General features: G+C 34.8%; 1 protein-coding gene across 2 annotated transcripts in view; it reads right to left on the bottom strand.

The window, feature by feature from the left end:
• SENP7 (SUMO1/sentrin specific peptidase 7) overlaps positions 1 to 14,940 on the bottom strand; it is a 201,644-nt gene that overhangs the window by 56,625 nt on the left and 130,079 nt on the right. For both annotated transcript variants that reach the window (XM_006890011.1, XM_006890010.1), the window contains 3 exons: positions 14,229 to 14,386; positions 10,482 to 10,631; positions 405 to 438 (listed from right to left, as the gene is read on the bottom strand). In XM_006890011.1, the coding sequence (XP_006890073.1) occupies positions 405 to 438; positions 10,482 to 10,631; positions 14,229 to 14,386 (342 nt within the window). The remainder of the gene's footprint in view (positions 1 to 404; positions 439 to 10,481; positions 10,632 to 14,228; positions 14,387 to 14,940) is intronic.

Raw genomic sequence — 14,940 nt, 5'->3', positions numbered from 1 at the left:
AAAAAAAATGTGAATCATATGTACATCTTCCAATCTATTTTACTTACCTACAAAAGAATTAGTATAAAAATCTCTTTTATCATCTATGCAAAAACATCTTCTATTAGACATTTCCTATAGATTTTATTTTCCTACATTTTATATACTGAAAACATTCCTGCTTTCTATTCAAACTTTATTTCTATTACTCCTAAAAAAACCCCAAAATCACTGCATCCCCTTAGAAGAAGTTATTAGAACAAGACTATTTCAAAATATCTTAACACTTCTTGAAACACCTTTTTTCTTTCAAAAAAGCACCTCAGTTTTATTTTAATTCCACACAGCTAATTATGTTTTGCTAATTATTTATATTATTCTCTAAATCACAGTGAAAATGAGTTACACGACAACTGATAGCTTACCTTGAAATGGAATCTTAACATACTTTGTTGTGAACTTGAAAAGTAAAAAAAAAAAATTAGTTGTTGCTCAAAAGGTGTTATAATACAATTTTTAAAATATACTTTTATGTTTTGTTTTTAAACCTTAAACATACTCAAAGTATAGTGCTCAAGTACTTTTATCAAAAAAAAACAAGAAAATGTTTTCGTATTTAAAAATTCTACATAAAAAATATAGAAATTATTCTACATAAGAAATTTCATTTTCAAAATGTCAACTCATAAAAACTAGTAATATTATCTTTATAAAATCTTTTGTTTCTGAAAGATTTCAAGACCACAGAAAATATAGTCAGATTGTCTTTCCAGGAAAAATGCCAAAAGATTTCACGATGGTAGTAACTTTGCCTAATATAGCATGCAAATGTACCATGAAGTAATTTTGGCTTTATAGACTCAGAATAAGACAGTAAAGCAATCATTTTCTTAGGGACTGAACTCAAAATAACTACACTCACAAACAAAAATGCCAGTGTACAATGACATGTTCTACACAAAGAGAAATTTTAACAGTCAAAAAGTCTTCATTTGAATCCCACCTGGCATGAACATTCTGTTTTTACAGAAAAACCGTCTAGTGAATCCAACCACAACAAAAAGGTTGCTTTTAAACACATTAAAGCAGATGTAGATGAATCGGTTTAATGTCCAATGGCTACAAAAGTTTAATGCACCCAAATCAACAACTTGTGAAAAAGAAAACATAAATGTTATGTCCAGAAGCTAGAACACACTCTTCCTTAGCTAGAACACCCTTCCCTCTTAGAAAGAACACCTAAGATAACTATTAGATATCTTTTAGAACCATTTTTCTTTGTTCCATGTTTTAGATTCCCTTCTGACTAAAGATAAAGTTATTGCTCTTTATACTCAGATATTTAAGTGTTGTTTTGCATGTTGCTTTTAAAATAAGCAAATAGCTAAAATTTACATGTATTAACTAAAATAAATTTTACCTTTTTTTTCTAACAGATTTTACTTTTAGTTTGTTTCTTGCTACTGTGTACTGTAGAGCTGGTACCAACTCAGAGCTGACCCTCCAGTGAGTTTTCAGAGGCCTGGAATGGAATGGGGGAAAACTGGCCATCTTTCTCATGCAGGGCGAGGAGTATCTCATGGATGCTAATCACGTATTTGTTTTTGTTAGGTACCACCGAGTCAGAATTGACTCCTGGCTGAACCTCCAGCAGATTTTCTGAGGCAGTAAATTGCATGGAAGGAGACTGCCCACTTTTGTCCTATGCAACAGCTGGTACACTGGAAACACTTGCCCTTGGGCTGATAGCAGTAGACCCCCAATAATGTTTGTCTATTTAGTCTTTCAGTTAAGCCTTCCTTTTGATCAATGTATTTATGAAGGAATTTTTTTACATCAGAAATATAGTATAGGGCCACTTCCAGCGTAGCCATGGCAGCTAACACTACCTCCAACCCATGGCAACTACTGCCACTAGAACTTGTGTACAAATTTATAGGATCCAGGATTCATATTGTGATGAAGAGTGATAAGGAAGGTTGGCACGCTGCTAGGTTTTGATGACTTTGTCAATATGGTCTTGGAAGATGTCACTGAATTTGAAATCACACCAGAAGGAAGAATTATTACTAAATTAGATCAGATTCTGCTCAATGGAAATAAACAATGCAGGTTCCTGGAGGAGAAGGACCTGAAGTAGGAGTGGATTTTCTTGACTGATGGCTAGCTCCTGTTTCGTTTTATAAAGGCAACAAAATGGATTTAAAAAAAAAAAACAAAAAACTTTAGAATCTTGAAATTCTGTAATGCTAAGATTCATGTTAAAGGAAAATGTTCTGAGATAAATTGTAAATGCCAATTTTTATAATTACGATTACTTTGGGAGAAAAGTAAACAGTTTGCTGTTTGAAGACCAAAATAAAAATGGTTTTTGGTTAACTGTAAATTTATTATACTGTAATGGCCAGTAGGACAAAGTTTGTGGTTATTCTGTCACTTATTTTCCTCACATTTTATGCCCATTTGCTTTGTCATTTATGTGACCATTTGATTCTCAAACTAGAACTGCTCCAAACAAAATGAACTTTGATTTTGAGAAAGTGTATTTAAAACTGAGAAGTGATTACTAGCAAAATTAAGTTCAGAACAAGGCACTGAAGGTTTTTTCTTCTGAACCCAAATTCTGTTAAGTTTTATTAAAAGCAAACAAAATGTACAGCTCATATATACATGTACAAAGAGCAGTGAAACAAAAAGAAAAAAATTGATCACATTTTGCTGTACTTCTTCTTGGACTTTTTCACTATGATTTTTATTTTAAAACTCATCTTCTTGAACATACTGTTTTATAACCATCATTTAAATCTTCTTTTGAATTTAAATGGAAAGCACTGTTCCATATCAAATATTCAACATTTTAAGACAAGTGCTTAGTATTCTCAATAAAAGTAATTGTTGCAAATTACTTGACTATTCCTATTCCTGATCACTGTAGTCTAAATCTGGACATTTTAAATTAAGATGAGTTTATAAATGTTTAAGGCCAAAGGGTATATACTATCATATCTTCAGAAAAAAAAAATTGAAGCCACCTACACTCTTACCAGCAGTTTTTTTAGTACCCTTTGTGTCTTGGTTACTATGGTTTATCCAGCCTTCTGCCACTCTTTGTCACACTGATAAGCAAAACTGATATGTTTTAAATTTTCTTAATTTTGAACTCACTGCATTTTGTGAATTACATGAGTCTTCTGCCAATGACGTGTTTAGGTTTTTTTCTTGATAATTTTTGAGGAATCTCAAGAAGTTACTCATAGTTTTATAATGCTTTTCTCAGTTTGTAGTTTTCCTTTTAATGTTAGTTTTTTGACATAATTAATGCATTTTCTTATCCTTTGTGGTTTTTGTCTTGGATATAGTTAGGTTAAAATAGCCCTCATCATTCTGATGATATTTTGGTTTTTTATGTAGTTTGGTTTGGTCTATGATAAATTTCAATCTAGAATCCAACTGGAATTGTAGTATTTTGACATTAAAAAAGAATCCAGTTTTATTTAAAAGAAAAAAAAGTAATATAGTATTAAAAAGAAAAGTAACTGGAAAATAGTCCTGGTATGTGAGTGCCTAAAATAACAGAGTGCAAGCAAGTAACAAAGAATAATCAGTGAAATGTTCAGTAAATGTTCAAGTTTGTTTGTCTTCCTTTCTTTTATTGTTGTTGTTAGTGCCATCAAGTTGAGTGTGAGTCATAGCAATTCTATGAATAAAGATCCGAACCCTGTTCTATCCTGCACCATCCTGATATTTCCTGACACACTAGAACCCACTGTAGTTACCTTGTCAATCCACCTGATTGAAAGTCTTCCTCTTCTTTGCTGACCCTCCACCCTTCCCAGCATCATGTCCCTCTCCAAGGATAGCCCTTCCTAGAAACATGCCCAAAGTATGTGAGGCAAAGCCTCATCATTCTTGCCTCCAAAGGACACTCTGGCTGCACCCTCTCCAAGATGTTCAGTGTTCTTCTCCAAATCCACAGCTCAAAGGCACCAATTTTTTTGCTGTCATCCTTACACTGTCCAGCTCTCAAATGTATAACAAGTGATCAGAAAAAAACTATGGCCTGAATTAGATGCACCTTAGTCCTCAAACTGACATCATTTATTTCTCAGTAATATATAGAGATCCCTAATTGCAGATGTTCTCAATGCAATGCATCCCCTTATCTCCTGACTGCTGGTACCAACGGTGTAAGTTGTGGATCCAAGCAAGATGAAATTATTGACAGTTTTACTCTCCTTTCCATCCATCACGATGTTGCCTATTGGTCCAGTGTCAAAATTATTTTCTTGACACTGAGATGCAATCCATACTGATGGCCACCTTCCTTGATCTTCAGCAACAAGTGCTTCAGTTCCTTCTCACTTTCAGCAAGCAAGACTGTCTTCTGCATAATGCAGGTTATTGATGAGTCTCCCTCTAATACAGATGCCACACTCCTATTTATATAAGAGTCCAGCTTCTCAGATAATTTGCTCAGCATGCAGAGTTAATAGGTATGGAGAGAGAATACAAACTTTATGCAGAACCTATACCTTAACCAGAAGGCAGCTGTGCGAACAGAGCAGGGGAACACTGCATGGTTTAAAAATGAGAAGGGAGTATGTCAGAATTGTATTCTCTCTCCATTTCTTTCTTTTAGGACTTTAAAATTTATTTCCTATTGTGATTTTGGACATAATTATTCATATCTTATTAAAGTATCATCACTGGGTCAATTGGCAGCACCATGATAGATGGTAAAGAAATTGGGGCTGTTAGCAATTACAGCATGCTCGGCTCCACAATCAACACTCTTAACACCAGCAGTAAGGAAATCAAAAGATGAATTTGGAAAAATCTGTCAAGGGACCTCTCCAGAGTGCTGAAGAGCAACAATGTCAGTCTAAAGAAAAGTGTGTGCTTAATCCAGGCCATGATTGAGGCCATGGTCTTCTCAACTACTTGTTTTGCTTCACAGAGAGCTGGACAATGACTAAGGATAACAGAAGAAGAATTGATGCCTTTGAGTTGTGGTGCTGGAGAAGAGTCCTGAACATGCCAAGGATTGCCAAGAAAACAAATCAGTCTGTCTTGGATAGGGTGAAACCAAGTCTCTCCTGGGAGACTAGGATTTTGAAACTCCATCTCACATAGTTTGGGCACATGGCCAGGGCAGACCAGTCCTTGGAGAAGGACATCATGCTCAGAAGGATAGAGGGACAGCGCAGGAGAGGAAGAACCCAAATGAGATAGACTGATACAGTACCTGGGGCATAGGGGTTGTTGTGTCAGAACTAGTGAGACTGGCTCAGGACAGGGCAGGGTTCAGTGCTGCTATACATACGATTGCTATACATCACAGGCGACTCAATGGCACAAAACAACAATAACATACTATATTGGTTGTTTCATTGTTGTTGGTTTTTTTATTTAAGCCTCTTGTTTAGAGTCAACAAGACCTCGGGGAGGGCCTTTTGTATTTAAAGTTGGTTGTTATTTTATTTTGGAGAAACATTCTTCTAAGTGGTACAGTACTCCTTTGTCAATATGTTGTACTGAGGTAACCTGGGGTTGCTGTGATGCTGAACCTCGTGCCATTGGGGTATCAAATGCCATAAAGGTTACCCATGGTGGACAGTGTTTGGTGGAGTGCCCAGTTTAAGACAGGTTTGGAAGGAAGAGTAGCATCCACTTCCTAAACAACATACCTCCAGAAACTCTATGAACTTGATAAATGTCAACAGTTCTAGAAAGGCTTCAGCGCTTTTATTTATAGTGTTACTATGAGTCGTACTCGACTCTATGGCAATCAACAAAAACAACAAAAATTAGGGTAAGTCCATCACTAAAACAAAATGTGAGGCAGTAAAGAATGTTAATTAAAATCACGGGCTTGGGGTTAAAATTGTGCCATTACTGTCTTCCACAATATACAAATAGGAAGCAGGTAACTTTAGGTAACTTAAGAACTCTCTTAGCCTTCATTTCCACATATTAACAGACAGGGATGCTATAAGTTTTGAAAGAGATTTTGTCTTTCAGGCACTTAGAACCTGCCAAGAATCAAGAGAGAGCTATTATCATTAAATATTAGAACCTGATTAAGAATTTTTAGTTAGAAGGCTCTGGCAGCAAAGTATGTGGAAAGCTGTATTACTAGCTAACCTAAAGGCAGTCAGTTCTAAAACATTCATGGCTCCACACCGTCCACCAGATGGCAGTCTCCTACCACGCATTAAGTATACAACCTCCAAAAACTTGCTGGAAGGTTGGCTTTATGTGTCCGGCTGTGTGTTGGCTCTGATACAATTGCAATGAAGTAAGATGAAGGGAAATGTGTTCAAAATTTCCAAATAAACCTTATGATGCAGTAACTTTTTATATTACTGTCATATGTATTAGCAAATGCTGGTGGCTTAGTGTTACGGAGTTGTGCTGCCAACCCAAATTCAGGTGATTCGAATCCACCAGCTGTTCCACAGAAGACAGACAGGCAATCCTCTCCTGTGCAATTCAGTACCTGTGAAAAATCTGCTGAAGGAATAGTTATGACTTGGCTACAACCTGACAGCACCTAACAGCTATATATAGATATACAGAAATAAATACTTATCTTCTTTTGGTAGATTCTTTGCAATATATTTCACCAGTTCGTTACTCTCATAAAATATGTCTCAGCAAACCTAAGTAACTAGCTGAAGAACATAAAGGCTGTTACTTTAGATATTTTATACAGTCATTACTAGAATACGGTCATCATTCCAAAACAAGGGCGGGGGAGTACCTCATCATGTCCTTAGAAACAACTTTCTACATTCTTCCCTCTCTCCTCAAGTGTTCTCATCTACTAAACCTTTGCTTGGCAAGAGTTTAACACATTGTAGACTCTGAGCAAGTATTTAAAAAATTATTTTAGTTCAATTCTCTAATATATCACAAAAATAATAAGCTGTGTCTAAAAATGGTTTTATATCTAGATTTCTGAAACAAATTCTTTAAAATGTCCTTTTTCCCATGAATATTTTTTTTATTTTGAAAGGAAGTATGCGCTCCCCATCCAAGCAGTGTTTTTAATTTTTATTAGAATTCCTCTCAACCTTCCATCACATACATATATCCTAGATGCATGTTACTAAGTTTGACTAATTAAACCATTTTCCTATAATCATTTTGGGGTTTTATTTTAATTATAAAGAATGATCCAATAAACAAGAAATGTAACACCTAGTTTGTAACATTTACTATTCACAGAACCCTTCACTTAAAATAAAAGTATGCTAAGAAGCATAAAAGATCAAATAATAGGAAACCTAATAAAGGTAATGTAAATATGCCAAGATAAATAGATTAAATTATGGTAAGTTTTAATTATGGAAGCTCTGCTTATGTGGCCCATACAGAATTATGCTGCTAACCTGTTCAAATACACCGTCAATTCTGTGGAAGAAATATGGGCACTCTCCTATGTGATTTACAGCCTTGGTAATCCAATAAAGGGACAGCTACAAACCGATTCCTACTCGATGACAATGAGGATTTTTTAAAAGAATTTCCAAAACTATTTATGTATGTAAGCATGTACAGATATAGTTTTAAATAAATGTATGTATGCACGTATATGGGGTATATGCATGTGTGTACATATTCATACGTGTGCATACAAAAATACGGAAGAATCAACAGAATAAAATTACCAAGGAGTTCTGATGGCCTAGTGTGTGAAGAGCTGCATTGTCAAATCAAAGGCAGGAGGCTTAAGTCTACCAGTTACTCTACAGGAGAAAGATGAGCAACATCCTGCTGTGCAATTTATAGCCTCTAAAAATCTGACAGAGGGTCATCTATGAGTTAGTTCTGACTTGACAGCAATGAGTTAAGTGCAGTGGTGGTAGTGGTAGTGGTGGTGGCGGTAGTGGTGGTGTTATTAGGTGCCGTCAAGTATGATTCATAGCAATCCTATCAATAACAGATCTGAACCCTGCCCTATCAAGGATCAACTTCATGATCTTTGACACACTTGAGTCCATTGCTGCAGTCACTGTGTCAGTAAGCCTGGTTGAAGGTCCTGCTCTTCTATGCTGTCTTTCCACCTTTCAAGCATGATGTCCTTCTCTAAGGAGTATCTTCTCCTACCAACATGCTCAAAGTATGCAAGACAAAGCTTCAATATCTAGGGCGATATCTAGGGAGGTATCTGGCTTTTCTTTCTCCAAGACTTACTTGTTCTTCTGGCAGACCATGATCATTCCGTATTCTCCTCCAACTCTACTGTTCAAAGTATCAAATTATTCTTCTTGTCATCCTTATTCACTGTCCAACACTCATATGCATAACAAGTGATTGGCCTCAATTGGGCACACCTCAGTCATCAAAGTGACATCACTGCTCCTCAACAGTTTGGAGACATCCCTGACTGCAGACTTTCCCAGTACAGTATGTCTCCTGATCTGATTGCTACTATCAAGTGTATTCAATGTGGATCCTAGTAAGATGAAAATAGTTGACAGTCTGCCTACCAGTCTAGTTGTGAGAATTTTTGTTTTCTTGACATTGAGATGCTATATGGAAGGCTGCAGTGTTTGATCTTCTGTATCAAGTGTTTCTAGTCCTCCCCACTTTTAAGCAAGCAATAATCAAAGGTTACTAATGAGTCCTCCTCCAATCCTGATGCCACATTCTTCTCTAGAGTCCAATTTGCTCAGCACACAGACTGAGTAAGTGTGAATTATATTTTACTACTCCTTTATCAATTTATAACTTTGTTTGGCTTTGGCTTTTTTACCATAACAAGCTGGCCTAATAATGTAATAGTAGAGTTGATATATCAATTTACTTTAAAAATTATATTATTTAATATTTACATTGGATTTTTTTCTCCTTGGGTAATTTATTGTGACGTTACCCTAAGTTGGCTTTTTTTAGCAGTTTAGCCCCCTTTGGTCTCCAGCTCCCTTCATGGTCTTGCAAATCAGCATGGTCTTGTAAATCATAAACAGGTATAGGATTAAGATAAAAGAAAGAGTTCATTTACACACACAAGATGGAAAGACTTGAAGCAAACAAAGCTTGTGATGACAAGACCCTGGTGAGTGTGAGACCTTGGGGATAGAGAAACTGAGGCATTGCTGTGGAGAAACTGTGGCAAAGTGTGACCGGAGGCTTCTTGCATTTGTGCTGGCCACATTTTAAGGTTTCTGCTGTTCTTGCCAGATGTCTGAAGGAGAAGCGGACTTATTAACTATTCTTATAACAAAGCAAACCTTGATGGATGATTTGGATTTGACTGTTAAACTAAAACCAGAGCCTGGACTAAGTGAGGAACTGTGCCTTGGAATTTGGGTTAAAATCTAGACTTAATTTGAATGATATTCTTTGCCTTTTCCACTCTGCAACTTTTTCACCTAATAAACCCCATTGTTGATGCCATAACAGTGAGTTGATGAGTCCGCAATGAATAAATGAACCTCTTGTTGCTGGAGAGGCTCTACAGGTACCATAGAGCTGGGCTAGGGGCTCTTTATCTGTTCTCTGCTCTGGGGCAGTGAGGAGCTGTGCTATTCTCACTCCCTATGGCCCTTTCAGAGAGACACTTTTATTCATGTGCCCCCAGGTACACTTTTCCCCTCTTCAGACACTTACTATCATAAGTTTTCTAATTTATTTTTCTACTATAAAGAACTCAGAAGAAATAGCTTTAAAAAAAATTGGTAAATTAGGAGGGGAATTCTAAAATGAAACAATTATAAAATCATCTTCTATTATTGTTGTTGGGTGCCACTGGATAGATGTCAACTCATAGCAACTTCCTAGGAGGCCAAAATTACCAGTATGTATGTGAAAACCAATGGTCAGAAGATAGTGACAGTAAACCAGTTTGTTCTTACATTTTCTATAAACTCAATTTTCATGGTATCTATCACAAGCTACCATTATTTCCAAATCCCAGAATTGGCCAGTTTGGGATCTGCATATTGGGATTAGGCTCTCATCTGCATGGACATAAACAATGACTCAAGGTCTTAAATCATGTATTACCTTTTTGTGAATTATTCCCTGTTCCTCCTAAAAGCTATGCTACCAGACACCATATACACCATTCTTATATGTAACTCCCTACTTGCTAATAATTTATGCTTTATCCTTAAACAATACAATATTAATAAAATTTCTAAAAAAACTAAATAACCTAAGTATCAATTTGATCACTTATGTGATCTACCATCATCTGACAGAGTAAATGCAATACAGTAATATAAGTCTACTTAAATCTGTTTATCAATGATACATTTTCCCAAAAATAATCTCATTATTCAGAAAATAAAGAAAGGATTTTATTGGGGTTAGGAAAGAGGAATGGCCTACTTCAAAGTAGGAAGAATGTCTTTTATCTTTCAACATATTCAGAATCCCATATAAAAGTAATCTCAATTCTACTAGCTGTTTTACTAAAAAAGAAACCAAATATCTGAAAATGTGTTTTAAATCCAAGACTTTTAAAAAAACTCAAAAAAAGATATACTTACTGAAACACAACCTTTTGATGCTCCTTTTATTTTACCAATATATACAGATGTAAATATAAAATCCAGTTGTAGATCCACTTCATTAGTAGGCACACTACTGGAAATGTTCTCCATGGCAGGATTATTATACGGACATAATTCAGATGATGTCTAGCAAAGAATAAATTGTAAAATATACATAATCCTAAGTATTATATATACACTAAAGTTTATTTTCCAAGTAAAATTCTTCCTTAAATTGTGATTCATGAATAATTTTTCTCACTGATGATCCAGCTGCAATTTTCTAGATTTTTCTTAAATTTTATTCATTTTGTGAAAACTTCTTTAAATAATGAAATCTAAACAATTACTTCCACAAGCCTAAATTTAAAAAATATATCATCCTTTGTCCCAAATCATTATCTCAAGTATAATACTGTCAAGCAGATTTTTACAATTTTTTAACTCAGTATAAATTTCAATTTATATTCTATTTTAGTAAAAAACAAACTTGTAAAAAAATTTTAAAAAACTTCTAAGTATACGATCACAACCGCTCTACAAATTACAGGATTTTTTTCCTATTTCACTAATAAAGTTTCTAAATATTTAGATTGGATAAATGGTTGTGAAAGTCATGCTTTAGTCACACTAAAGGCAAAACTAAGACTCAAACTCCGGTTTTTTACCTCCTGGTGAAGTGTCATCTTAATCACATACAACAACTTCTATAAACAAAGATGATGGTCTTGCTACTGCACTTTTATAAGGAGCAATAAAGGGACATTAATATCTAAGAATCTATGTTTTATCACATCTGTATTTTCTATTACATGTTCTAAGGAGAAAGACAACCAATCAAAAGTGGTTGATAATCACTTTCACTCAAACATCAAAATAACTCCTACCTTTCATTAACAGTAGACTACCAGAGACTAAGTATGCCTTTAAATTACAGTAGACTACCAGAGATTAAGTATATACTGCTTAATACATACGTGAAAGTCAGACAATAAGGAAGACTAACTCTCTAGCACTTAAAGAGCCAACAACCATACCAAAGATTATCAGCAACAACTACTTCCCACCATCTCTTCTACATTTTCACAATGCTTTCAGATTGGTTCTTAACCATTTCCCATCTGCCTAGCTTTTACACATCTTCTTTCTCCAGTTCTAACATCACAAATGAGCAATACTAATTTGATCAAACACTAATAATCAAATCACTAATGGAATTATTTTGCATCTATAGTTACTCCCCTTCTATTTCTACTAAACATAATTAATCTTCATTTGAAATCTATCCAAGGCTTTTTAAAAAAATTTTTTTATACTGGTTTACATATAAAGTTCATCCAAGGCTTTTTATTTTTCACTTTGCCCACAGTGTCAATTACATTCGTAACAGAATTTATCATTCTCATCTTTTATTGCTTGGTATAAAATTATCTTATTTCTTAACTAAAACAAACAAGTAAACAAGGAAAACAAATCCCACTGCTGTTGAGTCAATTCTGACTCACAGCAAGAGGCAGAGACTGCCTATCTTTCTCCAAAGGAGCAGTAGTGGATTCTAATTGCCAACCTATCCGTCATCCCACCAGAACTCTAGAACTAAAATTTGGGAATCAAATTTACTACAGTTTTAGGGATAGTGTAAAATAAAAGACTGGAAAATAATGAATTTATTAAATCCCACATTTTATAAAGATTGTCCCCTAAAAATGACTATTTTCTAACTTCATTTAAAAATGGAGTGAGGGAGAATAAGGTGGTAGCATAGTTATTTTTCTTTCTAGATCTTAAAAGGTCTCTACAGTATTTGCTGCTTCACTGTGATCATATACTGTTAACTTTACAAGAGTAAATTATAACCTGAACATTTTTTTACTGCACTATCAGTTTATTAAGGGAGTTCTGGTAGCCTAGTGGCAAGAATCTGAGCTGCAATCCTAAAGGCATGAAGTTCAAGACCACCAGCTTCTCTATGGGAGAAAGATGGGCAATCTCCTCCCATGTGATTAGTGCCTCTGAAAATCACCAGTCAGTCAGCCATGGGTCAATTCCAACTCCATGGGACACAACAACAACAATTAGTTTATAAAGTAGTCTCGGGGTCACAGAGGCTAAATATACTGTTGCTAAACAAAAGGTCTGCAATTAGAACCTGTCAGTTTTCCTCTGGAAAAGATGTGGCAGTCTGACTCCATAAAGATGTATAATCCTAGAAACCCAACGGAATCCTTCTACTCCATCCTTTAGAATGTGTCAGAGTCAACTTGACAGCAAGAGGGTATCAGCTTAAGTGCTGCCAAGGAAATTATAACTCATCAATACATTTATACTCATTAAAAACAAAGACACTAGTTATAAAAACAATTAGGTCATTAAATGGAATCCCTAAGGGGTGCAAAATACTAATGCTTAATTCAGCTAGATGCTGAGAAATTGAGAGATTCAAATTCACCCAAAAGCATCTTAGAAGAAAGAACTATTAGATTCAACAGCCATTAACAATCCTATGGAGTATACTTTATTTTGACATACAAAGTAGGTTGACATAAGTTGGACTCACCATGATGTCAACTAGAATAAATTATCAAGTGGGCTACTAGTTGAATCTACAAAGAATAATTACATTTCAATAAAAATTGAGAATACGCTTCTAAGGTTAATCGATGTGAGGGGTATCAAATGCAAAAGAAATACCCATGAAATAGTATTAAACTGTCTGCACAGATCTGAAAAAACTCTTCACTGGACTCTAGAGAATAACAGCTTCTGAGATCATTTAGGGGAGCACAAGTGGCTTAGCTGTAAGGAACTGTGCTGCCAATGCAAAGGTACATGGTTCGAACACACCAATAGCTCCACGGGAGAAAGATAGGAAATCTCCTCCCATGTGATTTACTGCCTCTGAAAACCAGCTGGAGGGTCAGCTATGGGTTGTTCCAATATGATATTACACACCAACCACAAGATTATTTTAAAATATTAATTCTGCATTGCAAATTACTGACAATCATTTCTTTAAAACTTATATAATCAGATGCAGATGGCATAAAATAATATTGACAAGAATGACTTGAACACTTCTTTAAAATCATACTCTTCAAAGCGCTGTATCAAACATGGAATTGGTAGACATTAAATCAAAAGACACTTATTCTTTTCTGTAATAAGGAAAAAGTTAGGAACTTACCTGAAACTGTTCTAAACAATTTCATGTTACTTCATTTAAAAATCAATTAAGCTTGTGAAGCAAGCATTATTATTATCACTTATTATGAGGAAAATAAAACTTAAAGAAGGTAAGTGACTTGCATAAATGGCAGAGGCAGCATCTGAATACAAGTGTATGCATTTCCAGAATCCCTTTCATCTGTATCATGCTACTTTAATGGTGTATGAGGAAAAGGAATAATTTCAAGTAACCATCATATATTTTAAGACTAAAGGGTAAACACCAGAAAACTGTTAATTCTACAAAATACTCTGATCAAATAGAAAATGTCTAATGAATGCCCTAAAAAAAGAAAAATACAGAAATTATAAAACATTTAGACTGAAATCATAAAAAAAATCCTGAAAAAAAGGCATAATCCTTTCATTTCAAAAAATAATTATACCACACTAACATGAAACTTGTCTCAAAACCCAAACTGAGAATATTTTCAGTGTTTATTACTAATATTCTTTTGATAGAAAAAGTAATAATTATTTCAGTGTTAATATAGCTGTGAGAAGGCAGAAATAAAATACCTGAACAGATTCAGATGTCATCAAAGGTAGTGCTAATAATCCTGTTACAGAAGTATTCTCATTTTCATTACCAATTTCATGGTCTTGCTTAGGTTGTAATTTAAGAATTTCTGGACTTTTATGTTCAACAGGTCCTTCTTCATCACTGGAAACAACAACTAAATAAAAGAGACATCTGCTTTTTTAAAACACTGTCATAATAGAACTACTCAAACAAAGAACTTCATAATAGATTGTAGCTTTAAAAAGTCAACTGAATTTATTCGTTAAAACACATTTCTAAAAACTAGCTTATCATGTATTGCCCAATTTATTTATATATTATATACTATTTTCCCCAACAGTTATATACTAATTCCCCAATCAGTGCTATTATTAAATTGCTACTACACCCTTACATTTCTGGAAAATGAAGGCCACTTAAGAATGGGTCAAGTCAGGAGACTTTATAAACAAATTCTCAATCTAACAAATGTACTGTGCTATCGGCCTAAATTGTACTTTAAATCCTGATACGTTAATAGCTTCCAGGGAAAGAAAATGGAGGATTATACGAGGAAGATGTGTAGGATTATTCGCTGAGTACCTTTAAGAAACTTTTATGCACACCCATGTTTATTGCGGCTCTGTTCACAATAGCAAGGAGTTGGAAACAACCCAGGTGCCCATCAACAAAGGAATGGATAGAGAAGCTGTGGTATATTCACACAAT

The sequence above is a fragment of the Elephantulus edwardii genome, unplaced genomic scaffold (genome assembly GCF_000299155.1).
Source record: "Elephantulus edwardii isolate Elephantulus edwardi_28Jun2011 unplaced genomic scaffold, EleEdw1.0 scaffold00085, whole genome shotgun sequence".
NCBI lineage: Eukaryota > Metazoa > Chordata > Mammalia > Macroscelidea > Macroscelididae > Elephantulus > Elephantulus edwardii.
Note: the sequence above shows the minus strand (reverse complement) of the source record. Positions and strands in the feature narration are given on the sequence as shown.